Source organism: Photinus pyralis, unplaced genomic scaffold, assembly GCF_008802855.1.
Source record: "Photinus pyralis isolate 1611_PpyrPB1 unplaced genomic scaffold, Ppyr1.3 Ppyr1.4_LG8, whole genome shotgun sequence".
Lineage (NCBI taxonomy): Eukaryota > Metazoa > Arthropoda > Insecta > Coleoptera > Lampyridae > Photinus > Photinus pyralis.
In genome coordinates, this window is record NW_022170819.1 from 25,684,593 (window position 1) to 25,709,904 (window position 25,312).

At 37.2% G+C, this 25,312-nt stretch overlaps 2 protein-coding genes across 2 annotated transcripts in view; one reads left to right on the forward strand and one right to left on the reverse strand.

Moving 5' to 3' along the window:
* LOC116179364 (myosin-G heavy chain-like) overlaps positions 1-25,312 on the forward strand; it is a 155,211-nt gene that overhangs the window by 122,197 nt on the left and 7,702 nt on the right. The window lies entirely within an intron of this gene.
* Positions 17,098-18,331, reverse strand: LOC116179366 (phospholipase A2 inhibitor-like). Its single transcript, XM_031499151.1, has one exon. It carries the CDS (start codon positions 18,203-18,205, stop codon positions 17,147-17,149), a length of 1,059 nt encoding a protein of 352 aa, XP_031355011.1. The 5' UTR covers positions 18,206-18,331; the 3' UTR covers positions 17,098-17,146.

Sequence of the window (25,312 nt, forward strand, 5' to 3'; positions counted from 1 at the left end):
TTAATTATGGAAGTTTACATGTCTGGATGTAGATAATCGAATACGCTGCGTTGACTGGAAAAACCGTCGATCCCTCCATGATTTTTATAAAAGGTAAAGTGTTATTTAGAGGGGATCTTTTGCCTTTGGTGTTTTGCTAGTAACATTTGTAAGTACGGTATTAAATTTTGATGCTTTATAAATTTTGCATTAAGCTTTTTTCTACTTTCTGTTCCATTAATTATAAGGGGGGATATTGTTTCGCTTCCCTGCATTTGATTTCCGGTAACTACCGCTAACTAACTTATGCTTTGGTGCTTGCATTTCCATTAAGGCAATCGCTCCCATGTCCGTATGCCGTAATTCTGGTTTCAGATCCTTCGCCAGAAGCCGATCGCCGCTGCCGTCCCGATACGTTGTCCAACGGCAAGTCCTCGTCCCTTGGTGGCGCTTAAGTCCGTCCGTACGTCCCCTTCCGTCAGATTTCGTTTGAGGTGGAAGTGATTTATACATAATTTAATTGTGAATGTATAGTTTCCTTATGCTTAATTAAATTTAATTTAACCAATTACACCGTTTAGTTTTAAAGGTTCATCGATTGTGTGCGAACTATCGAAGTTCGCCGCAAATATCAGCGTATTATTATTATTTTTACCATCCTCTCATCATCTCATGACATATTTTCGCGTGTAAATATTTATAAACTTTGAAAAAATAAGGATTTTCAACAAAACCTAGGTAAACGTAGCAACGTACTCACAATCTTGGTGCTCTATCATTTTTGTCTTTAACCTAGCTCCTCTTCGGGAACCAAGGAAAGTTAATTTTTCTGCATTAAATTGAACTGGCTAGCCAAACACACGACCGATGAAACGATGGCTGTTCGAAACAACCGACGAATAACTTCAATGAAACCCCTTCACCTAAATTTCACGTCTTCTCAAAACTTTCAGTCGAACTCAGGTGATTCCTTGATTAAATGGTCATTAAACTTTACTTGTTGAACAATACGAAACTTAATACAGGACCCGTGCGAACCCCTTCTTACACCAACTTCAGTATTTATAAAGTCCGTCTTCCAACTTCCAAAATTTGAAAAACTTCACACAAAACTCTGTTTCTTGACGCTCTTCAAGTCAGAAACACGCAGTTTTTTCTTTGTTATCACTAATAAAGTACATCGACCTTTTAACAAAAGTTATCAAAGTGCCCTAAACTAATACAGAACTGTCACTTAAATGATCTAACAAAGCAACATTGATAAAAAAAACAATGAATTACCCTACATTTAACAATTCTAGGAAATAATCTTTTACCATGAACAAAATAGGCCACTTGGATACAAATACAAACGCAACAGAATAATTAAATAATTTGAAAAAAAAATTGACTAACCATTAATGACCCGTCATTAATTCAAGCATTTGGACCAAACCTCAACGTTCACATTGACATTACATAGCAGTATATTATACACCAAGAGACTAAAATTGCGTATTTTAATCCCGAAGGATTAGTACGTACTGCAGTCCTGTGGTATATACGCAATTTTTTATACTCCTGTAATCAATTACAGTAAAATGTTACGATACGATTATTACAGCAGCGTAATAAAGGCTAATTTAATTTATAGATTCGTGTACAAAAGAACTGTACAGAAAGTATAATTTTTTTGGGTGGTATAAAGGTCTCGCAGACAAGTGAGGTAATTGTAACAGGAGCTTAAGGGTTTATTTTTTTTTAAAGATAGGCAAAGTTGGAATTTTTGAGATTTTTAATACGTAGCGCAGTTTAGGCGTTATGTATGGAAAGTATACAGGGTGTCAAAATTAGAGGATCGATGTTTCTCAATCAATTGTAAGACTTGTATAATTTTAAAAGCGGCTAGATAAATTTAGAGATCTTTTTTTGTGCGTCATTGAGTTCGAGAGACGCAGTAACCTCATAACGAGTTCGAGAAATCGTTGGCTTAAATCGCTCGGCGAGATCATTTTTACCGTAGTCAGAATTAAATCAGCCCTATATTGTAGGAATGCAATCTTGCAGAAAAACCAACCATTTTGCAAAGGCGTTAATTGAAAAATATAGGTAGGGAATAATCCGGAGAGATTTGGAAACATTTACGGGTCGAACCGCGTTACAACTCGTTACGAAATTGCGAGTAATCAACCGAAAAACATTCGGGTTTTAATTTTGATTAATACGGATTTTAATTCGGAAATTGTCAATATAAAAATTTCGGTCGTGTGAAATTATGCGTGAGTGAAATCTCAGTAAATAGAGAGATTGTAGTACGATTTTATTTCACCCAGTAAGGCATTCTGATGATAGAGATTGTAGAGTGCTTTCAAAAGGGGCTATACGCGCAAAAAACCGAAATCGCGATCTGTGCGCGAGAACTTCCCACAAAAAATCAATCAACTGCGGCGGAATAATTAACTCTGTACGTTTCGTGTAAAATTGCTTAGCCACGTTCAAGGTGCCAACAAGAAAAACCAACCTTAATCCACATACAAGAAGCAACCCCCCGACTCATCGTACAAGCCGACAACAAGTATCATAATTGAATTTAAAAGACGACTTCTTGCAAGTTGTTAAACATATAAAATACAGCATGCACGTGTGGAAAATTCCACATCCACATTCCATCCACCTACGCATAGACGAATCAATCTAAATAATAAAATCCACCCTGTAACTGAGCTAAATGGAAATGATAGCAACATAATTTGTAATTTTTAAAACGTAGTTCGCAATATACATGCCAAAACATTTCGTATGTGCTATTTATAACATATAACTATTACTTTTATTCGAGGATAAAATTTCCATTAAACATCGTAACAAATAAAAAATTGGGATAGCGCAAATATAAAAGTTGTAATGCGCAACATTTTTTTGCATCTGCATAGTTGCCTGAAGTTTATGAAATATTTACTAACACAGAAAACCGGGCGTTCATATGTTCTTTGTAACAAGAGTTATAAGAGAATCGCTTTTTGGAGGTTTGGGCAGTTTTTGGGCGGTAACTTTTTGGCCCGTTAGTCTACGTAGCCAAAAAACAATAGCGACCTTTCATACGTTCCGAAGAACATGTGTATCAATTTGCAAAGCGATCGGAGTTTTCTACACAAAGTTATCGTGCACACGGACAAACAGACGGACGGATGGACAGACAGAACGGACACACAGACATCAATACAAAATTATAAACGATCTCGAGGATCGTTAATAAATCCGCCTGTAAAAAACCATCCCTCCTAACTCATTTACAAGATTATTGAGTAATTTAGAAAAAGGCCCTTCCAATTCAAATTTATGATAACAAGTATGTATTAGATCAACTACAGTAAATTATCATATTCGCAACTGCGATCCCAAATATGTCGACGTTGTGACATTGGAATCTGTATTTATTTTTGTTATGAGCGGAATACATCAGCATGCAGAACCTGCAGCAGGAGACGGCTGTTCGGAGTCCAAATATTGAATGCAGTGATTTTCTTTCCATATAAAGCATATAAAATGCTTGGTACTTGTCTGACCCATTTTGAATTTTTCCGAAAAGTATTTAGGAATTTTTCATCCAGACCATATGGAAAATAGGACCCTTCGGCAAAACCGCAATCCAAATCGGTATTTGAACAGCCAAGATTCCATTAGAAGCAGAATTTCAAATGAACATTCATCAATTTGCGGCAGATACATAATATAAATTGTTTGATATAGTAACTAATGCATCTGCCGAAGTACCATTAATTACCAATTACAGAAATCGAACGTAATAGTCTGAGCGGAAATCGGGCGGAACTGATATCATCCAGAAACTGAATTAATACGCCTCTACTTGCTCGGCCATAAAATTACACTAACTCCCGTTCAATTGCAATGTGTAATTTCCGTGAAAAAGAATGTGTTGCCGGTCTACAAATACTACAAACGTAAATAAAGGAGTAGGTAATATAAAATCGTTTAGTTTGTAGGTAAACAGCCCGAAACGAATAAAAAGTATGTATACACATAAAAGTTTAGTTATGAAAATGTAATTTCCTTTTTGACGTTATTAAATTTGATTTTTATTCGAAAGCCAAATCGGCCGGAATATGAGACATTTGCGAATATACGAGGCCTTTAACAAATTGCCTATGTATTTTTCTTTGTAAACATGCGAAATGAAAATTTAAACGGCATCCACGGGCATTACCTAATCCGATTTTTTGTTTGTTTTAGATTCACAGTCTGGACCGCGAATGTATCTATTTTGTTTGTGTTACATTCCCATTTACGCGAGTAAATAATTACAGCTACCATTCAATCGGTAGGTATTTTGGCAAAGCCGAATTCAATCAACTGCCACCTATCGTATTTAGTGCAAATAATTCAATTTTCGGCGTAACGCATGAACGAAATTTGGTCTGATTAACATTGACGATCCATGTAGATTTTGGTGTCTGTCTGTTTATGACCGGGGGGTGGGTATTGATTATCCTATTTCTAAATAAGAAATGAAATTGCCAAATGCTTTTCAATTTTGTACTGTCGCCGTCTGCCAGCATCCCAATGTATCCCTACCTACCTTCTTTTATTGCTTCATTCGAAAATCGTGCAATGAAAGTGTAAAAGAGACTTTAATATTTTATTACGCCTGAAATCCGCCGATAAGGGTACGATGTAAATTTTTAACGGTCTTGTATGATTTTGACATTAAGGAATGATAGACTTATAGAAAAAACGAGGAATACACTTTTAGTCGCGCAGTAGCATATTTGTAACATGTCTGTGAGGTAGTATTATCATATCTATTCCTACCTCAGGCCAGGTTCGAACACCCGACCTCCGGTTTTGTAGCTCAACGCTCTACCACTAAGCTGCAAAGCCAGTTCCCGAATCTGCCACAGTCCATGATTCAGATTTTCTCTCAAGCGGTTGAGTGTCGACTCCGAAGATCGATGTTAAAAATCTTCCAGTACACCGCCTTTGGCTCGAGCACCATGTCCTCGAATGTTCTTGAACGTGTTGTTCTAATTCGCGATAGTCTGCTACTAGTTCTAGGTCGTTCCTTCGGCCTTCGAGCGGTGCCTTCCTCGTCTTCCCCTTTGTTGACTGGTAGTTTCGTAATCAGTCTCTTATATTCATTCCTCTGGGATGTTTTGACGGTCACTACTCTGACGTTTCCATCGTTGTCGGGATGTATCTTCTTGATTCTATAATAGTCAGTGGCTTCCTTGTTGGTGTATACCCTCCTTTAACAACATGACGTCTCCCAACTCTAACTTGCCAGTCTGGTTACTCCATTTTCTCCTATGCTGTAGGGTATGTTGATATTCGGTGGTCTAAATCTTCCAGAAATCCCTCTTCATCTTTTGTAGGAGTTTTTAAGCAATCCAGTTACGATAAGTTTTGTATAATCACTTTAAGTACTAATGATGAAAACTATTTTCGTTAGCTTCCGTGAGATGTCGCCACCTACTTTTCCGAGACACCTTAATAACACGTTTAGAATTTAAAAAATTGCGGAAGAGGGCCTAAATTTTTCACAATCTTAATTAAAAGTTCACCTCATTTTCTGGAAATCTGGTGTTATTTTACGTATATTTTGTCATTCTTAAGTTGGCGAAACTGAAAAATTTTACGTGACAGCTCTTTTCCCCCAAAAAAACAAAGTGACAGCAAATATTACCCATATTACTTTTTTCGGTTCTTTTCGGTTTTTTACGGTTATTGGAAGTTGAAGGACGCGCCGGCAACCACGTCCTGAAAATTGATAAAATATTACTCTCTTGCCATCGGTGGATTATAAATTTTTAGTAAGGTGTCGAAATTGAAGGCATTACGGGTGGCGGTGGCGCTAATTTAGCCACTACTGCTAATGTAAATAATAAAAGAAGGGGCGAGGTTTTAGAAAATAAAAATAAAAAACAATACGTAATTTTTTTTACTTTTTGTGTATTTTTTCTGTTTTTTATCAATAAATTAAGTTTAAATACATATTTCCCTCTTACTCCCCTTGTCGATATAAATTACCTACACTGAGGATACGTCTCGTTTTGGTATTCATCACGTTGTTATAATGAATTTTTTGAATGCCATACTTTCTAAAAGACTATACCCGAAAATAACCGTTATGGACCGAAAAAAATACGCAGAACCGAACCGTTATTTCTTTTTAGAACCGAAACCGGACCGGAACCGTTATAAATATGTTCGCTTAAATATAAACAGCTTCTGACTTCCCGGCGGATCCGACTGTTTGCTCGCAGTATCCAGTATTTTGGTCGCATCAGTGCCAATGTGATTTGGTTCCGGCTATGACGGGTTCTGAATGAATTATTAAGGGAACCCCCATCATAGATGACCATGTGAATGTTTCCTAGCTTGAGGGTTTTTTGTTCCTGTTAACAGCTTGGTCGCCAGTACTGCTCCACAGAGCCCTAACCGTGGTAGGGTCTTCTTCACTTTGATCGGGATCACCTTAGATTTGGCTGTTTTTATTTGCTCATATTCAAACAGAACCCGGCCGTATATCACGGCGGCGCCGTGTGCCCTTTCTGAGGCGTCACAGAAGGCAAGAAGCTTGACGGTTACTTGCCCGTCGAAGTGGATCCATCTTGGGATTTCGATGTGCCCTACTTGCGTGAGATCTTCTTGGAAGGTATCCATCAACCGGGCTGGAAATCTCTCGTCCCATTCAATGGATTCTGTCCGGCATGAAGAATTTAGCCCATATTACCATGGGGGCTAGCCGGCCTAGTGGGTCATATAGTCTTTCGATCTGGGATACGACCCCTCGTTTGGTAGGTGCGTGCTCCGGGGGTAGATCTGCTTTGAACCGACATGACCAATTCATGAGTTTGTTTATAGAACTAAAAGTAGCCCAGTGCGCTTCTACCTCACTCCTTTTTTGTTTGATGACATTATTCCTAGCTTCCAGAGATCCTCCCAGCTCCTTTCTTCAGGTTGGATAAAAGTATCGGGATAATTGCAGGTCATTGAAACATGTGTCATTTTTACGCATTGGTTTTCAATGAACTTTTGGTTTTTAAATTGTTTTTGACGTCTACATAGCGGGCGTAGGTATAGGATTGCAATCTTTTTTTATTATAGTAGGGGAGGCCAATAGGGAATTTTGGCATTTTCTTAAGCGCGTCAGATTAAAGTAAGGTGGGTTGACTACGTGTCGAAAAGTGTGCATTTCAATAATCTGCCGTTTTGAGCGTAATGTGGGGGAGTGGGATGGTCACAAACTTGCAAAAAAAGCGTTACCTTGACATTCTCGAGGGCGTTAAAATTTTTTTTATTTCGAAGAGAAGAATTACAGAAGTAATATAGTCTTTCGATTTTCACATGCCAAAAGTTCGCTTAACTCCAATTTCAGAGACACGTGGGGCATATATACTCTATCAATATCTGACACGGCCGAGTATTTTCATGTGCCTATTGTTTATACATTATTAATAAAGTGTAGACGCAACCCCCATCGGTGGAGGGGTGTATCATTTTTCTTTTTACCACAGTTCAATACGTCCCTACGACGCGGCGCTCGAGTAAATCCCCATTTAGAATCGTGAGCTCCCCAACTATTAGGTTTATAAAATTACATTTGATGCTTCATCATAAAGATAAAGTGACAGTGGAAATTATTGAGTCACCTTGCTCTGGAAAGAGATGGGATTGATTACCAACCTTTAAAATCTTCTAGGATTGGTTGGAAAAAGAGTAGTAACCAATGAAGAATTCGACATCGCCATTTCGAAAGTGTTTTGAAGACTTTTTCGGTTTTTTTACCATAAAAGTGTTCAACGACTCCTTGAACCAAACGTTGCGTGCTTTCGGAAACCACGTTGAAATTTCCATTAGAATAGTCCAGGAAATAGAGACTCAAAATGGACCATTTCCTGCAAAACGAGAAGTAGTTCAAATTTTTTTTGCATGTCATGAAAGAATATCTGGTGGTTAAGAATCCAAGTTTTCGACCTCCCACCCCCTGTGCTTCCCCCGTACCACCCTTAAAACCAAAGAAATTTGGTTGGTTTTTTAGTTTTTCAATCATATATTTTTATAGATTCATTTTACAAAAAAATATTGTTATCAGAAATTGTAGACTATAAAATTCTACACAACTTTCATATACACTACTTTTTTGTGAAATGTTTATTAAAAACGGTATAGAGCTTCAGAGTTGCTTATATTTTTAAGAAGTCTGAAATTTCTATGTAGATGTTTTAACCAAATTTTATACTTTATCTCTATAATTAAGAGTTTTATGAGAAAATATCTTGAACTTATCGTGGTATAAATCCCCTACGCTGCACCCTTACCAAAGGGGATGCATAATAATTCAACTTTCAACCCTTGCTAGTGGGGATATTTGAATCACTGTGAAATTGTAGGGCTTTCTAATATACGTTTGAAACAAAAAAATTATCTCACTTCAGTTCAGCTTCATCCTTAAAATCCTTCATCCCCCATCCCCCGCCCCCCTCCCCCCATCCGCGGTAGGAATAGATATTTAAAGAGGAATAGAACACATATGTAATAAGCGTTGTACTCTCTGACTAACTTTACAAGAGCGTTTAAATATCCATTTTTACCGCGCGGGGGGGGGGTGAAACTGAACTGAAGTGAGACAAGTTTTTAATTTCAAAAGTATATTAGAAAGCGCTACAATCTCACAGTGATTCAAATACCCCATTAGCAAGGGTTGAAAGTTGAATTATTATGCATCCCCTTTGGCAAGGGTGCAGGGTAGGAGGGTTTATACCACGATAAGTTCAAGATATTTTCTCATAAAACTCTTAATTATAGAGATAAAGTATAAAATTTGGTTAAAACATCTACATAGAAATTTCAGAATTCTTCAAAATATAACCAACTCTCAAGCTCTATATCTTTTTTAATAAACATTTCACACAAAAGTAGTGTATATCAAAGTTCTCTAGAATTTTATGGTCTACAATTTCTGATAACAATATTTTTTTCTAAAGTGAACCATTAAAAAGACGTGATTGAAAAACTAAGAAACCAACCAAATTTCAGGGGTTTTGAGGGTGGTACGGGGGAAGCACAAGGAGTGGGAGGTCGAAAACTTAGATTCTTAACCACCAGATGACTGTCTATGACATGCAAAAGAAATTGGAACTACTTCTCATTTTGCAAGTTAAAACCCTCTATTCCCTGGACTAAAGCCCAACAAAGTCTAACCAAAACAAAGCATTGCCTCGCCTTAAAAACTCCAAAGGGCGCAAGCTATATTTTTTTAAATTTTAGCCATGAACCAAAAAAAAATAAATCCTCGTTTTTTACGATTGAGATTGGGTCAAATCTCAGAAAAAGAAAACGTTTTTACCTTTTCTCTCTCTTATATGGGGAGGGAAGAAGGTTTTTTATGGTATCCCAAATTGTAGAAAATAATTTTTTGTTCAGTGGCGTACTTCTGCATGGTCAAAGGGGGCATATTTTTTTAATTTCTAAGCTTGTACGTGCACTCAGTTTTTTAACATGATTTTTTTCAAGTATAAAAAACAACAAATACAAGCAGTTATTGGAAAATGGGTCGATTCTCACCTCCAAGTGAACAGAAATGAAACTCCCATATACGGCTGAAATCTGACCATTAAATTAGACCATCATTAAATGTGTACTAATATCCATAATTGGCTTCTTTTATACGTTATAAAACAACGTATTCGAAATGTTAATGATATGTAAATAATATTACCGAATGTTTCTAATGGAGAAATTAATTGTTGTTCTGTGTGAAAAATAATGTTTTTATGAACGAAGGTTCTGGTTCATTTCGACAGTGCCACAGTGTTGAAAATAGGAGAATATAAATAAAACAAATAAATAAATAAAACTGAATTGCACTTACAAGTGTGTTCTAATGTTTAAAAGGGAGGTTATGTAGTACATCGGTGGCGTGTAACAAATAGATTATGTGTGAAATACCAGTGGCGTGTTATGTATTTTTATTAAATGGGGTAGTGCTTATGGATCTCACCTTAAAAAATGACATAACACATAATAAGATAATCATACCAGCACAGTCATACCATTCACAACCGGTGATACAATGGTTTCATCTTTAGTAACGACCCTGTATAATATTAAACGTGTTATACTTACCAGACCAGCATAACCGGAAGTCGTACAAAACTGAAAATATTTTACATAACAATCGACTCAGTTCCTCGTTGGACAACTTCTACGTTAATTCCCAGGTACATTTGTAAATTCCCAGAAAAACCTTAAATTCCCAGAAAGATCAATAAACTTCGTCGAATACCCAGATAAGTGTGTAAATTTACGGCTATATCTGTAAATTAATGTTTAAAAAATTATTTGTATCCTGTTGTTGGTGGCCTAACATTTGGAATATCAAAATTGGAAGGGTAGGGTGTGAAAGCGCTTGTCTGAAACTGAAACCCAAATTGTAAAAGCAGAAAATTTAAGACCTGAGACTTGAAAAGTGTGTTTCCCCTATTTCCTTAGAAATCACCCATTGTGTAAGTAACAGACTATGGATGGAAGAATGTATGTCAAGTGTCCGGTAAAGCAATCCTTCACACCCCTCAAAGTGTGGACGTTGTTCTTGATATGCTCATTTTACTCGTCATTTATTCACACGAATTCCTTCTGCCATCAATCACACAAAAACCTCTCCCATATGCAACGAATTCTAAAATGTGATTAACAAACGCAAAATCAGAAGGGGAATCGTGAAAATGATTAAAAAAAAGAAATTAACTACGTTATACGGGAGAGTTGATGAGATGACAGGTTCAATATTGTAGCCGGTGCGGTTTGATTTGTCAGGTTTCCGTTAAATAAATAAGCAGTGGGAGGTCCCCAGGGCTGTCGAGGACCCTTGCAACAACTGTCACCAAGCAGGATATAGATGGAAATCGCTTCGGCACGGAGGAAATTGTATCTTATCTTGCGGGAAATGTTGCGTTCGTGTCGCTGACAGAGATTTTTCGCATTTTAGGTAAGGTCCGCCCGCATTTTAATATTGTCTGCGAGGGCCGAAATTATCAGTGATGTATCTTGTGATGAATCTTTTACGAGGTGGATCGCGAATGAATAAAATATGGCATTAATTATTCACGGCGACATACCTATATGCGTTTCATCTCGAAATAGCTACAGCTTTTATCTTCTCTCCAGATAGCTCAGTTCTTGCGTGCTTTGAATGGTTACAAATTTATATCGGTGTTTTTGCTTGAATGGCTTGTGTACACACTCGTGATGTATTCACATGCATCTGCCAAGCATCAGTTTTGGTGTAGTTTTGGACAACAAAACTAGAAACGAACATTTCAAGTTTGATGGAAAAACGAATGAATTCGTGTATAGATAAATAAAATGGAGCGAACGCTATCTGTGCATCGTTTTCAGTAGGGTTAACAATAAGAGTTTGTTCAAATGTTTATTTCCACTCTTCTAAAGAAGTCATTCTTGCATAAATGTTTTTACGTATTGTTATCAACATTTCTAAGCTTCGGATGAGGTATTTGATTCTATCATATGCTTTGGCATTATTTATTTGACACCGTCCCTTACAAGGAATTAAGTCCAAGGAAAGTTAAACACTTCTGTAGTTGGAAGTGGGAAAGGAGCTTCAATTTACCAAATGTTTTCATTAGAATTCCAATGTTAACATAGTGCTTGGACTGCTTAAATATTACATAAAGTAAAACAAAAGTCCGTGCTATAACGTTCTTCTATACTTGGTAGCTTTTAGGCAGAGTTGGTCAGATCTAGGTACTTTTGGAATTTGATAGATCTCTCTCTTCTACTACTTCTTTAAGCTTACGTTTCAAATTTAGAAAAATTCAGGAAAATCTAAAAAAAATGGAGACCAAAACTACCACAATATTTCATAGCCAAATTTAAATTTCAGAAAATTCTGAATGCAAGAGTTAAAAAAATTTAGAATTTTGCATTTATTTAGAACTTTTCCAGTTCTGGTTTTGGAAATTTCAATTAAACGGATCTAGAAATTTTAGACTTGATAGTTTCAGCCATGAAGTTCATGAAGAAATAATTTGGATCTCAGTCAGAAACGACCTAAAAACGCAGCAGAGTGAACTTGTAGGGGGGAAACGAGGCGCCATAAAAGATTGGTCATCGGCGATAAGAAGACGCATTTTTTCCGAGAAATATGACGTGCTTGTTCGAGAAGATTCCAGAATATTCGGAAGCGTTCGAGAACTTTCAAGAAAGATGAGCGATTGCTATACGAGCAAATCGAATTATGCTTCAGGGAGTTTTAACAGCGTTACTGAAGTAAAAAATAGTTCGCGCTCATGTCATGTTATAAATTGTTAGTGAGAAATACTAATTTACTGTTATAAATTAATCCATTTCGAGATAGACGAGAGAGAGAGAGATAGAACGTAAACAATAATTGTGCTCACAATCGAAGGTAATGATCTGAAAGTATTACAAATAGGACACTGTAATATCTAGATCTAAAATGTCAGATTAAATTTAAATTAATTTTTAGAGAATAGGGAAATCAACTCGTAGTCAGCGTCAATATTCAAACAGACTATCAAACAAATGTAGTAAGAAACACCATGTAATAATTAAACGTCATATTAAGGAGTCGACGAAGATAAAAGTAATTACCTTTGAACTCTGGTTGTAACGGCTTTTTGAGCTCAGAAGTGCGCTTTTCTGCCTTATCTGTAACAGATAACACAAACAAACAAACAAACAAGAAGGATAGTGAATAACGCGGCACAATAATACTGCGATAGCAATGTCTAACGTCTGACACTAATCAGATAAATCTGGTACTAAAACCGTAACTAATATTCGATAAATTTTGACTCGACCACGGATTGTCCATACAAATCGGTGTATAAAAGCACGAATGTGGCTTCGAGAAAACTACATTACGATGCATTTCTCTATCACAAAAATGATCTAATTCATTCACAATGTTCATAAAATAGTATGCAGAAATTCTTCTGAATGGCACAAGTAACGTCGGAGTCACAAAAGTAGTCGTAGGTAATGTACATCAAATCGGGTCTTGTTAACGGGTGAAATCTTCGGTAACGACGAAAGGCGATGTACGTAAAATCAAATAAATCGGAGCGATTTACGAGAGTAATAATAATAACCTCCAAAAGGTTTCGTAATACTTGCAGTTAAACTTCAAGAATAATGAACTTCGATGTAAGTAGGTCACCAGATAACGTAGGTAGAATTACGTGATTGATTTCAGCTAAGATGGCGGTGGAATTTTCCAAGTGTGGTTGGCGTTGATATTTCACCATGAATGTTGACGTATAAAAATCAAGAATAATTTTTGGAGGTTTTCCTTGTTTTGCATTCGTTATTCGATTTTATTGATTCCGATACGAGCGACGATACAAACTGACCTATAATAAAATTAATAAACCGATTCAACAGAATATTAAAGGATCCACAGTATTACCGTCATTTTTTTGACCTAGCAACTTTGAACCTACGGCATATGTTGTAAGATATAAAATTTGGAATGAACTATTTTAAGGCGTTTTGCATTCACGTCTTGGGCACTGAGAGTAATGATTTTAGATTTTTTCCGAACGATTTTGGTGCATGAATAACGATTTTGACATATTTTGGTCAAAATACATGTGGTTCAGAAAAAAATTTAACATCTTTGGAATCAAACACACGCGGTTATTAAAAACTCCAAATTGATGGTAAAGAATAATTTACGGTACATTTATTTTCTTTAAAACTTTCAATCTAGGCTATAGAGAAGAGCTAAATTGAATTGTTACACATCCTAAGAGCCGTAGAGAATAACAATCTAGCGAAAGTCAGAAGATAATGAAATATAACTCTCGCCAGGAAAGATTGCCGGTCACAGCACCCCCTTGTGTTGATCTGCAATCTATGTTTTTCTTAAGATACGAGCGACTTCCGGAATAGGATCGTGCCAATGTTGAACGAAAAGTCTTTTTGTTCAACATTGACATGATACTCCCGAAAATCGCTCACATTTTTAGAAAAACATAGATTGCAGACCAGGATCAAGTGTTCTGTGACCGGCAATCTTTCCTGGCGAGTGGTTTATGTTGATTTCTATTATATTGAGTCCACAGTTCTTGCTGTTCCCGATTCACCCGAAGTCCTAGCGCTTTTGTTCTTGTTGGTCCGGCTTCCTGAAAATCAATAGCGTGCTACCTTAATGTAGTAATGTCCAAAGTAGGTAGGTACACCAAATTGCAACACGATCGACCACTTTGGAACAGAGCATTAGCCCACACGGACGGACTGACGGACGGACGCACAAATAATAGATACTCTCTGAGTGCGGTGGTTATGGAGCGTTTGTAGTTGAGGAGAAGCTTATCTTTAAGATGTTCAAGTTTTCAGTTAAAATAATAAATAATAAACAAATAAAAATATAATTATTGTAATTACAATGAATCCATAGTGTCGTCTAAATACTCTAAATAGTTGAGAAGTGAAGTTTCGAAGTAATTTCACTTGGTCTTTTGTGTTTGTGCGTAATTTATTGTAAATCGCAGTTACGACCTGGGATTTTGGATTATTGACACTTTAAAATTTCTTCAATTATTTGTTCGCGTGTTGCGTGGTATGCGTTAGTCCGCCCCTGACTGCCTGTTTTTCTTCCAGCTTATTTGATTGTTTTAAATTGAATACATTTTTTCATCTGTAAATGGTTGGTTTTGTGATTAATCAACTCCAAATAACGACCCAGACTTCTCATGTTAGGTACATTTTTGTATTTCGTACTCAGAATTACATTAGGTATAATTGAAAATTTGTTAATTAATTCTTTGGAATTTTAGAGGCAGTAAAGCCGCTGATTTTTTCAAATTAATTAAATATCTCGTTAAATACTTCAATATTAATATTTTCGTCTTGGCAGAGACTGGACGTGCCCTAGAAAAATTATAATTATTCATTTTAAAGGTATTTCGCAATAATATTCCCTGTCCGTGAAATAAACTTTATTTAAGGGTTATTTAAGGTTACCTTTATTAGTGAAAATGTCCATTATTGTTCGTATTTACGGTGATTTCTAAACCGGAAAATATTGTTGCTGAGAATATTTTAGGCTCTCTGTTTATTGGTAAAAATACTCTATTGTATATGCGCAATTATTACAAAAGTGTAACATATCTGTGAAATGCCAGGTAAATTATTCGTTGCCGGAATATTCTAAAGATTCACTGGGAATATTAACTCTCGGAAGCTGTGCCGCATGTCATGTTCGCTCTTAATAAAAATTTAGCCCTTTCTCTGTCAGAATACTCATTAGTCCGGATCTTGTTCCAAGGCAAATTTACGTTCGGGAAGACTTGATTAAACAAAAATTAACGTTAACGTGGAAAATTCTAGGGCTGGATGTTCCGGACAAATTTTCCCTTGAACAATGTGCCAGGGTCGAGTACTGGATAGGTCACTTCCCCTCAGAGTACGTAAATAAATAAACCAAAACACTTACTGGAGAAAAGTGAAACAATAAGCGGATTGCCTGGGGGTGAGCAAAAAATAGATTTCAAAAATCCAGGTATGTTTTGGGTGCCATAACTTATACTCTACTTTTACTCGCAGGAGCGTGTCGTAACTAAACAAGTGTGGTCTTTTTCAGCATGACGAACTCTTTCAGGTAATATTCAAAAATGCCGCCTTAAAACGGTACATGTGAGTTTTACGCTTGCACAACGTCCGGTTTGCATCAGCAACCAGAAGTGGAAGGTATACGTGTATGGTACTGTTTTGAAAGTCTTTTCACGGCCCACAAAATTGTAGTGGGGAAAGAATTGTGTAGAAATTCAGGTTTCTGAGAAAAATGGCAAAATTCAGGGGTTTCGAACCCGCTCGAACCCTTATAAAAGGGGATCCCGCTGACCCTTCGGAAATTAGGTATTTGTCAGTTTTGATAATCTTCATGCAAAATTTAGGGCTTCTATCCAGCGGGTAGGTATATGTAATCTAAAAATGTTTATAATATGCAATCTTCGACGCCATCCGAAGCGCAATCCTACTATATTAAATTGAAGAATTGGCGGAAAACCGTTTCTTCTCGCGGTACCTTTTATTATAGAAAACTCCTGAAATGCATCTTTATACTTATACCCATAAACACCCAAAATGCCTAAACATGAACAAAAATCCCCGAAAAATTAAAAAATACACTTAAATAGGTACTTCCGAGGGTACTTCAGTAGTAAAATCTTAAAAGAGCATTTCATACATGCAATTTGTTTTGTTACAAACAAAATATTTTTATCGTCGCGATCGCTCGTCAATAGATACGAATATATTTTTGTTGACGACGTCCACCTTATCTGTATTATAAATAAATAAGAGATAATGCAGAATTTAAGATAATGTTAATTTTTTTCGGCAATCGACACAAACATCAGGCATTATTGAATTATGAATGCATTACAAAATGGGGAAACAGATGATTTGTTGATTCAATGAATGCGTTGAACGCAGGACTGCCTAAAAAAAGACACCTACCTTATTTTCTTCATCATATCTATTTATTAATTTTTACATTTTAATCCAACTCATTGTATCAGAGATATACAACATACTCGTATTATAAATTTATTTAAATATGTTTGAAAATAATCCCGTAGTGTAGGCAATTGTAATTAATTATTAATCTACGAGCAAATACCTACAAAAGAATGGAGTTACGCTCGGAATTACATAAATAATTTTTTGCTTTAGGCTAAGAAATACCACCATCTGATTTGTAGTCGTAAAAGACCGATTTTTTTTATATAAGTATTTGCCAAGTTTTTTCTCTTTTTTTCCCGGTTAGAAAAGACCTCACAAAAGAAACTAAGTTCTTAGAATCACAATTTGTAATTGCCCGATGTATTTTTTTAAATTTTTTCAGAAACAGTGGCTGCTCTTAGGGAGTTTGCAGATTGTTGCAACAATGGAATCTCCCATTTAATACATTATTATTCATATCCTGAATCAAGAGGCAGATTATCGTTCGAAGAGTTGCACGTGTAGTTTATTTTTCAGGGAGGACAAATTTTGAGACCGCTTGATGTACTCACTCTTAATCCGCTTCTGACGATGGAAGGGAAACTACCACTATTTCAAACTTAAACACACTGTCAATTGACAATTTATTTACATTTAATACAAACAAGAGAATAGACTAAATGGTACACTTTTTGAAAAAACTTTTAAAATTGGGCATGTTGCTCGGAAAATCTTTTGCGCTTCGTGGAATGCACTTCGATGGATAAGTTATCGGGTCGACGCAAATCGGAAGGTTATCATTACAATGAGTATGTAACGCAAACTTGTTGTCAAAACTCAATTTTGCCAATTGATTCAAGCAAGAACACTGCAGCGGGTTGGAGTAAATACTGAACGTTTTCAACGACGGTAGATCTCTCGTAAGCTTTTCGGGCACGTAATTAATCAGATTGGCTTCCAATTCTAAAACCGCCAAATTCGAGATGAGGTCAAAGTTAATGTTCAGGTCCTTTATGTTGTTATCGGCCAAGTTGAGTAAAAGTAAACTTTTTAGACCCCTAAACGCATTGGGATGTATCTCACTGATTTGGTTGGCTAATAAATTTAAATTTCTCAACGAGGGCACTGACGAAAACGAATCGGTACGAAGCTCAGTGATGCTGTTGAAATTCAAATCAATCACTTGCAAGTTTGGCACTCGCCTCAGCGATTCCGGTTTAAAAGCCGTTAACTGATTCTCACTCAAGACTAGTCGTTCCAAATTTGGGAGATTATCAAAAACGCCAGGCGGAAGTGAGGATATGTCGTTCTTTTCCAAATTGATGTAAACCAGTGAGGGGAGGTCGGAGAACGCCCTCGTCTCGAACCACCTGATTCTGCTGGATATCAGTGAAATCGATCGCACTCCGGGTAGATCGAAAAATGCCTCTCGTTTTACAGTTTCGATGTGGTTATCTTCAAAGTCAACGCTGAAGGTCCCACGAAACCCCGACACTACACCCTTGTTCAGATTCGGAATGTACTGATCGGCCACTCTGATCCCCAGGAATCCAGCCTCATCGTAATTAGGAACCGTGCTTGGGCTTAAACACCTGCTCACCCTTTTATCGACAATATTCTCACTCCTATTGTAATACAATCGTACAGGTATTACCGAAAAAGACGATTCCACGCATAGCTGCGAATTCACCGTTAAGAAAAACGCCCAAAAACTCAAAAACGCAAATGTGTACATTATTTCACTTACATTACTTGAACTTTTGAACTGTTCATTTATCTTTAATACGTACTTATTAATTGACACAAAATGTAAGTACGTTGTATTTGTATACCGAAGGAAGCTACACTAAGTGGAATTTCCATGGATATGTGGTTGACCTTGTTCAACTTTACATTTAATATTACTTGCTCCACCTCTACCACGCAAGACTAATTAACCACAAGTTATCTACAATACGAATTAGTGGCAGGGTGTTCACATGCTGCTCTAATGTATTGTGCACTTGACACCTACGGCGGGCAAGGTAATCCAAAGTACAAATCCTTTCATACGAATGCACAACTTAAAAATAAGATGCAAAAAACGAAAGTAGTAAACATGGAATAATGAATAATTAAGACTCATTTCCCATTGTTCCCCACCTGGACAATTTCGTAGGGTACGAAATTCGTACCACAGAGTGAGCGTTCGGGCAACTCGTTTTCCAAATCTGCTTGATCTTTCAAACAAAATCTGGGCATTTTGCCCCATTATTACGTTGCATTTCGTATCCTAAGTGTTGAAATTTTCTTACCTCCTCTACCCTTTCCTCCTTCCACTATTACCCTTTTCCTACCTTTCTCCTCCCGAAATACCATATTCGATTTTTCCACATTTATTTCCATTCCTTTTCTTTTCCAATACCTCTCTTTTCTTCCCATAATTTCTTTCATTTATGTAGAAATTGAATAACAGGTTGTGCTAAGGAGCAGCGATCCCTGTCTCAATCCTCTTCTTGTCTAGAACCACCTTAGACTTCTTCCCTTCGTCCTACTTCCATAAAAACTCCTTTAAGCTTCTGTCTATTTTTCCCCTTCTACGCTGCCTTTAGATCCATGAAACGCTATCACCTTTCCACGCTTTTTTTCCAAATTCCTTTTCCACCACTGTGTGTAACAGTCAATCGTTCCCCATCCCTTTCCTAAAGCCCACTTGTGTTTCCTTCATCTCTTTTCTCTTCCATTTCTCTTTATAATCTTGCATTCAGTATCATTGCGTTATTCTCCTATAATTTTCCATACAGTCTCTCCTCTTTTGCAAATCGACACTGTTACCCTTTCCTTCCATTCTTCCGGTAGTCCTCCTCCTTTGCATACCTAACTTGTTTATTAGTTCCCTCAGTTTTTCCTCAATACTCTTTCCTCATTTCTTGTTTACCTTTCTACACTGTTGTTCCATCTCTTGATATCTGTTCTCCTTCTACCTTCCCTCTTCCTCTTTCCCACATTCCTTCTCCTGCTTTTCTTGTAGTACCTTCATAAAGCGGTGCTTCCAGTCCTTTATTTGTATATCTCTCTCACTGAATGTGTTTTTCCCTTTTCCTCTGTTTATCATCTTCCAAAAGTCTTTGTCTGTTTTTATTCTCCTGATTTCTCCTTCAGTTTCTTTCTGTTCATCTTTTTCCTTGCATTTACTTTTGTACTTTTTTTCTGTGCTCTCACCATTTCCTCTATTTCTCTCGTTCCTTCTCTCTCTATGATTGTTCTCAATCTGTTTCTTTTTTCTGTACACTCTTTGTCCCACAATTCCTTTCTTTTATCTCTCCCTGCCTCTTTCTTTACCTATTTCCACGTTACTGTCGTTTTCATAGCCCTTCTATTGCTTCTAACATTTTTCCGTTTACAAGTATTTATTCAATTACCGACCTCCACCTCCCTCCCATCTTTGCGTATTACCCATACCTATCTCCCTCCATATTTCCGTTTAATATTCCCAAACCTCTCTTTTCTGTCCATTGCAGAATAACTACCCCTCTTTGTTGCATTCTTTACCTCTTGGTTAGTTTTGGCATTTCAATCTCGCGCCACTATTAGCCCCTCCTTCATTCCACCATTCCGTTATATCTTTTCTTATTCCTGTTCAAATGCCTCCTTTTGCTCTGTTTCCCCTCTTTGCCAATTTCCTCCATCTCTCGGTAAACTGTTCTTTATTTTCTCCATTAGGCGTTGCTCCTTTCTTCTGCTGTTCGTATCTGTTTCCTTCTCTACGCTCCCCGCCCCCCATCCGGCCTCTCTTTTATTGATTTCTGCCAGCCATTCCTCCGTGCTATCTCTCTTCGCTTTCTGATCATTACTCCTTACTTTTTATAGTTATGTTGTTCTTTATCTTCTCTTTTTTCTTTCTTTCATTATCACTTTGCACCCTCCATCCATATTTTACTTTACTTTTTCCATGCTTTCCGCCTTCTCTCCTCTCAATTTAATTTCTCCACCCCTTTTAACTCCACCAGTCCACCCTTTATGATTTTTCGCTCAGCCTCCGCTTCGTTTTGTTCCGGTGACCTTAAAACTTTCTTGCTCCACCTAAGTACCTCAAACCACTCTTCTTTTGTGTCTTTCTTCTTCTTACTATCCTCATTTATCCGCGTTTGCGCTAGGGGCTTGCCCGCTTTCCCAGATATCTTCTCTTACTTTATCGCGATAACTCTGGTCCCTGCTCTGGTCCTTGCCTACAATGCAATTTTATTTGTTAAAAGGTAATTTTAATTGCACTTTGGCCGGCCGGCTTGTAGAAAGACGAGAAGTGTACATCTACCTACCGGTGGCGTGTAATTAATAACTTTAGGGATGGGATTTGGTTTTTAATCGGCGACATCTGAGCGCCATCCCCGAGCGTGTTATACTAACATGGTGATTTTTCGTTTTTTTCTATCTTTTTCTACAGTTTTGGTCCGATTGTTTTCAAATTGGAGTCGATGGAAGGATCTTGAAAACACGCACGATTCCTGCATGACGGAATTTTGTATTTTTTTTCCTAGGAGCGGAATTAACCACCTTTTGCAAGGCGCGCGTCTTCTAGGGTAGTCGATTTTGGCGTTCACAAGCTTTTTAAAAATCGAATCGCGGTCTCTCTTTTTCGATACTAAAAGTTCGAGTCAACAAATTAATCACTATTCTGTGGAGTTTATAGCGAATCCACCAAAATGCGATTTGCGGGTGAACGGGATGTCGAAAGTGGGTACCGACAAAGGGAATGTGATAATCCCCTACAAGATCTTACTGATGGTGAAGTCTACACTTCAAACGCAAATTGTGGGTGAACGGGACGTCGGAAGTTGGTACCAACAAAGGGAATGTGGTTGCCCCCGATAAGATCTTGCTTATGGTGGATAGTCGCCTTTGGGCGCCCAAAAGTTTCTTAGAGCACGAATCGCGGTCCCCAATAGAAGCTCGAGGTATGAGAAGTGCCCCAAAAATAGAGTATTATTTTGTGAGGGTTTTTTAGCCAAATCCACGAAAATGCGAATTGCGGGTGAACGGGACGTTGAAAGTGAGTACCGACAAAGGGAAGGTAGCCTTCGACAAGATCTTATTGATAGTAGCTAATTAAATACTGATCTGTCACACAAAAATACGCAGAAGTCCCTTCGATCTCACACGAGTACTTTGATAATTTTACAAAATCTAAACTACGTGTCTCATACCTCCTACTCGCTCTAGCTTCACCTTGTTTGTCTCTGTCACTAGTCTAGCGCGGACTCTCTTTCGTATCTTGTTAAAAAGTCCATCTTCAGTTTTTGCATTCATTGAGCGATCGTCCAATCCGCCTCTAGGGTTTCAAAAATTCACTAAACCAACATATTTTGTGGTCCACTTAAGAGACTAAAGTATCAATTTTCTCCCCAGAGAGATTAAATGGTAACGCGGGAATATACCGCTGCATAGCGAAAATGAACGAAAGTATGTTGGGTATGTCTTGCAAAATTCAAAAAACAATGGAGCATTTGCACCTTTCTAATTCACACTAAACAAGCAAAAGATCACAGTATTGGACCAACTTTGCAAAAAATTGCAATGAAGGCATGCTTCTAGCTAGACGAAGGAAATTTCCACTTTCAGCAAGATGGGGCTCCGCCACATTATTCTTTGGCTGCATAGAATGGCCACTCCCCCACATCCACTAAATAAAATACATAAAGCGAAGTTTATGGCATCTTGAGTTGTTACTTTCGGTGGAGGTGTACATTATAATTTTAAAGTGGAAGTAAATGGGAGTACGGGGGGGGGGGGGTTAACACTAAGAGAAATCTTCCCTTCATCTTCCCATAGAGAATCTAATTGGAAGTGTTTTTCTGAAATTTTTGATTTTTTATCAAAATTGCAAATTATGTTGGTTCGTTTTGAAATGAACGCTTTGTATGTTACAATTGTAAAAAAGTACCTTGGCATACGGAAACGGTATACAGAGTTCAATGTCGATTTAGGAAAACTGAGACAGAAAAATCAACAAGTGAAAAAAGATTCCCACGAAAACGAAGTTTGATTTTATGAAAACCTTGCGTAACAAAATCTCGTAACTGGTCAATAACAGCCGATGGGCGATAAAAATATTATCACTTTTTCCCAAATACACCAATTAATTAATTCTAATTGTGTATTGTTAATTTATATCTCCAAGAAATACAATAATTTACAAATGAAGCGCTCGGGCGCTTAGGCAAGGCATCTTACATTGTGGTATGTTGATTGCCTATATTTGCAACACACTTTTCTTCTTCAATACTTTGTGTTCTATCATAGAAGAACATTGTATTTCCTGTATAGTTCTATATGATTCTAAATAATTGTCAAGCAGTTCATTTCCAAAATTAGATTAAAACCGGCAAACCAAGGAAAACCAATTGCAATTTTTGCTGGTAAGTTTCAAACTACTGCGAGATTTCTGACAATACAAACTTGCAAATACTATAATATTGCAAATAATTGAACACCGGACATCAATGATATGATAGTGCGTATGTTTAATTTTAAGATGGATTTAATTTGCACGTACAATTAATCATATACTCTTTGAAGCTGCAAAACTGCGTACGCGCGTTCCGGTGTTGTACGTGTGCTGACTTGCCCAGTTATACAAAGCAGTTCCGTGAAGTTCGTGTGCGGTTTGTCTTTGTGTTCAAAAGAATTGATTTGCGTCAACTCGTCTTTGAAGGTGGAATAGGAAGTTGTCAATGGGCACCTGATTTTTGTAGGGAGTCAATATTTTTGCAGTTGTTTTTCCAGCGTCATGAACACAAGAATGAAAAGGAAATTATTATCTAGGTACTTAAGAAATACAGGCATATACTGCACTGTAAAAACCTAAAATATTCCATGCATACCAGCCTCAGTAAAAACTCCAACTTTGGGTCAACACGAGGGTTAACATGTCAGAAACGGTGGTCCAATTTTTTTTAATACGCCACTGAATTGTACGTAAAAATATGTAAAACAGGCTGTGGCGACGCGCAGCTTGCACATCCGGCAACAAACTAAAAAGTGCTGCATCCTCATTGGCCAAAACAGCCAACAGCATTTTATTTAGCGTCGCTCGCTAAACAGGCGCATTTTACCTCTTTTTCTATTTTACATGGGTAGTAAGATATGATAACATCCCAAAAAGTTAAACTTTTCGTTTTCACCCTGTATCACGCATCTCGTATGCGGCCCATGGATTGGCCACTCCTGACGAGTTAAACAACTAGGTAGCGACTTTAAAAATAAATATTCGCATCATACCCAACAGTGATCAATGATCATGTAGAGGTTAGAAACTTCAACACAGAGTTAATCCAGGCGTGTAGTGATTTTGTCCTCCTCCCGTACCTCATAAGTCATACCCAACCTCCCTTTATGGAGCAGTGTAATTTGCTATATATGTAGTATTAGGTACACGAACTAACCAATACCATTATGTATTACATTCCGATAATGGTGTTGCGCGACAGCTTCTTTATTTAAATGGAAATCGATGAGCGTTGCCCCAACACGCATTGCACATCCATCAAAAATTTGTTCATCGCCGTCATGTTCGCCCATGCCTATTTTCGTTGCCACCAGACCTGTTTAACATGCGTATATATATGGAGGGAAAATTGCTGATAGTGATGAAAAAAGGTGTTGATAATAAGTATTTGATAATTAGTTACTTATAATGTATGTTACCGGCAATCTGTGCAATTCAGGTATTCCATGCAATGCCTAGGGAATGTACACAATGCCGAGTCTGTTTAGGAAGTATTCAAAGGGGCTGATTATTGTGATAAATTTGGGTGCATTTTCTTTTAAAACTAGCTTCTGCCATCGGGAGGGGCTGTATTAAAATTTTTCCTTCCCTGTTATACACATTGCCTAGTAATTGTATAGAATACCTGAATTATACAGATTGCCCGTAACATAAACACTATACAAATTATTCTCACTTTGAGAAATTTCCCAAAACAAACGACTTTCTGCTGCCTTAAGCTAAGATAACCGTTGCAGTTATTAGCACCAAACTCTAACCATAAATGGTTACTTGAGGTACAATATTTTCGCGTTTTATTCCGCACTTATTTTTGTAGCGAATTTTCTAGAACGATATCAAGGCGGCATCAAGTCGATTAAGGATTAGTCACAGGCGATAAGTAATTAAAACGGATGTGACTCATTCTTTCAATGAAATATGATTCGCGAGGTTTCTCTAGAAGCAAAATAAATTACGTTCACGTTACAATATATTGAACTTAGTACTTAGGTATGTAGCCGGCAATGTAATTACTTTTGCTCCATCCCAAATACTCCTTTAGATTCTCTGTAATTTTGAGGTGTTTACCTTGAACGTACACATTTTAAAAGTAAGCATAAAAGCTAGCCGCTTAGAGACCTTCTACAGGGTGTTTTTTTGGGAGCTTTAGTTAAACGTTTCCGGGAAAGCAAAATACGTAGGTTTTTGAAAATTTGTACTTAGGAGTTACTCTGAAGGCCGAATCTGTGTAAAATATTTTCAAAATGTCCGCACTTCCGGAAACATCGGAAGTAGATAGTAATTCCCTTATTTTAAATGGCAACCCCTATTTTTTATTGCATTTTTGGATTATACGTGAAATTTCAGTTCTTTTGATACCCATATGTCGATATCTGCCATTTATGGTTTTTAAGTTATTTTGACTTGATGAAAAAAATGGCGGATGCAGATGGTAGCTTGATAATTGATTACTTGAAAAAGGTTATAGTCATGGCAACCCTTTTTTATCAGTGCATAGAGAATGAATAGGGCTTTCTTTTAGTGCACTTAAAAAAAGTTAAGTTACGTACAACCGCACCTATGGAGATCCAAATTTAA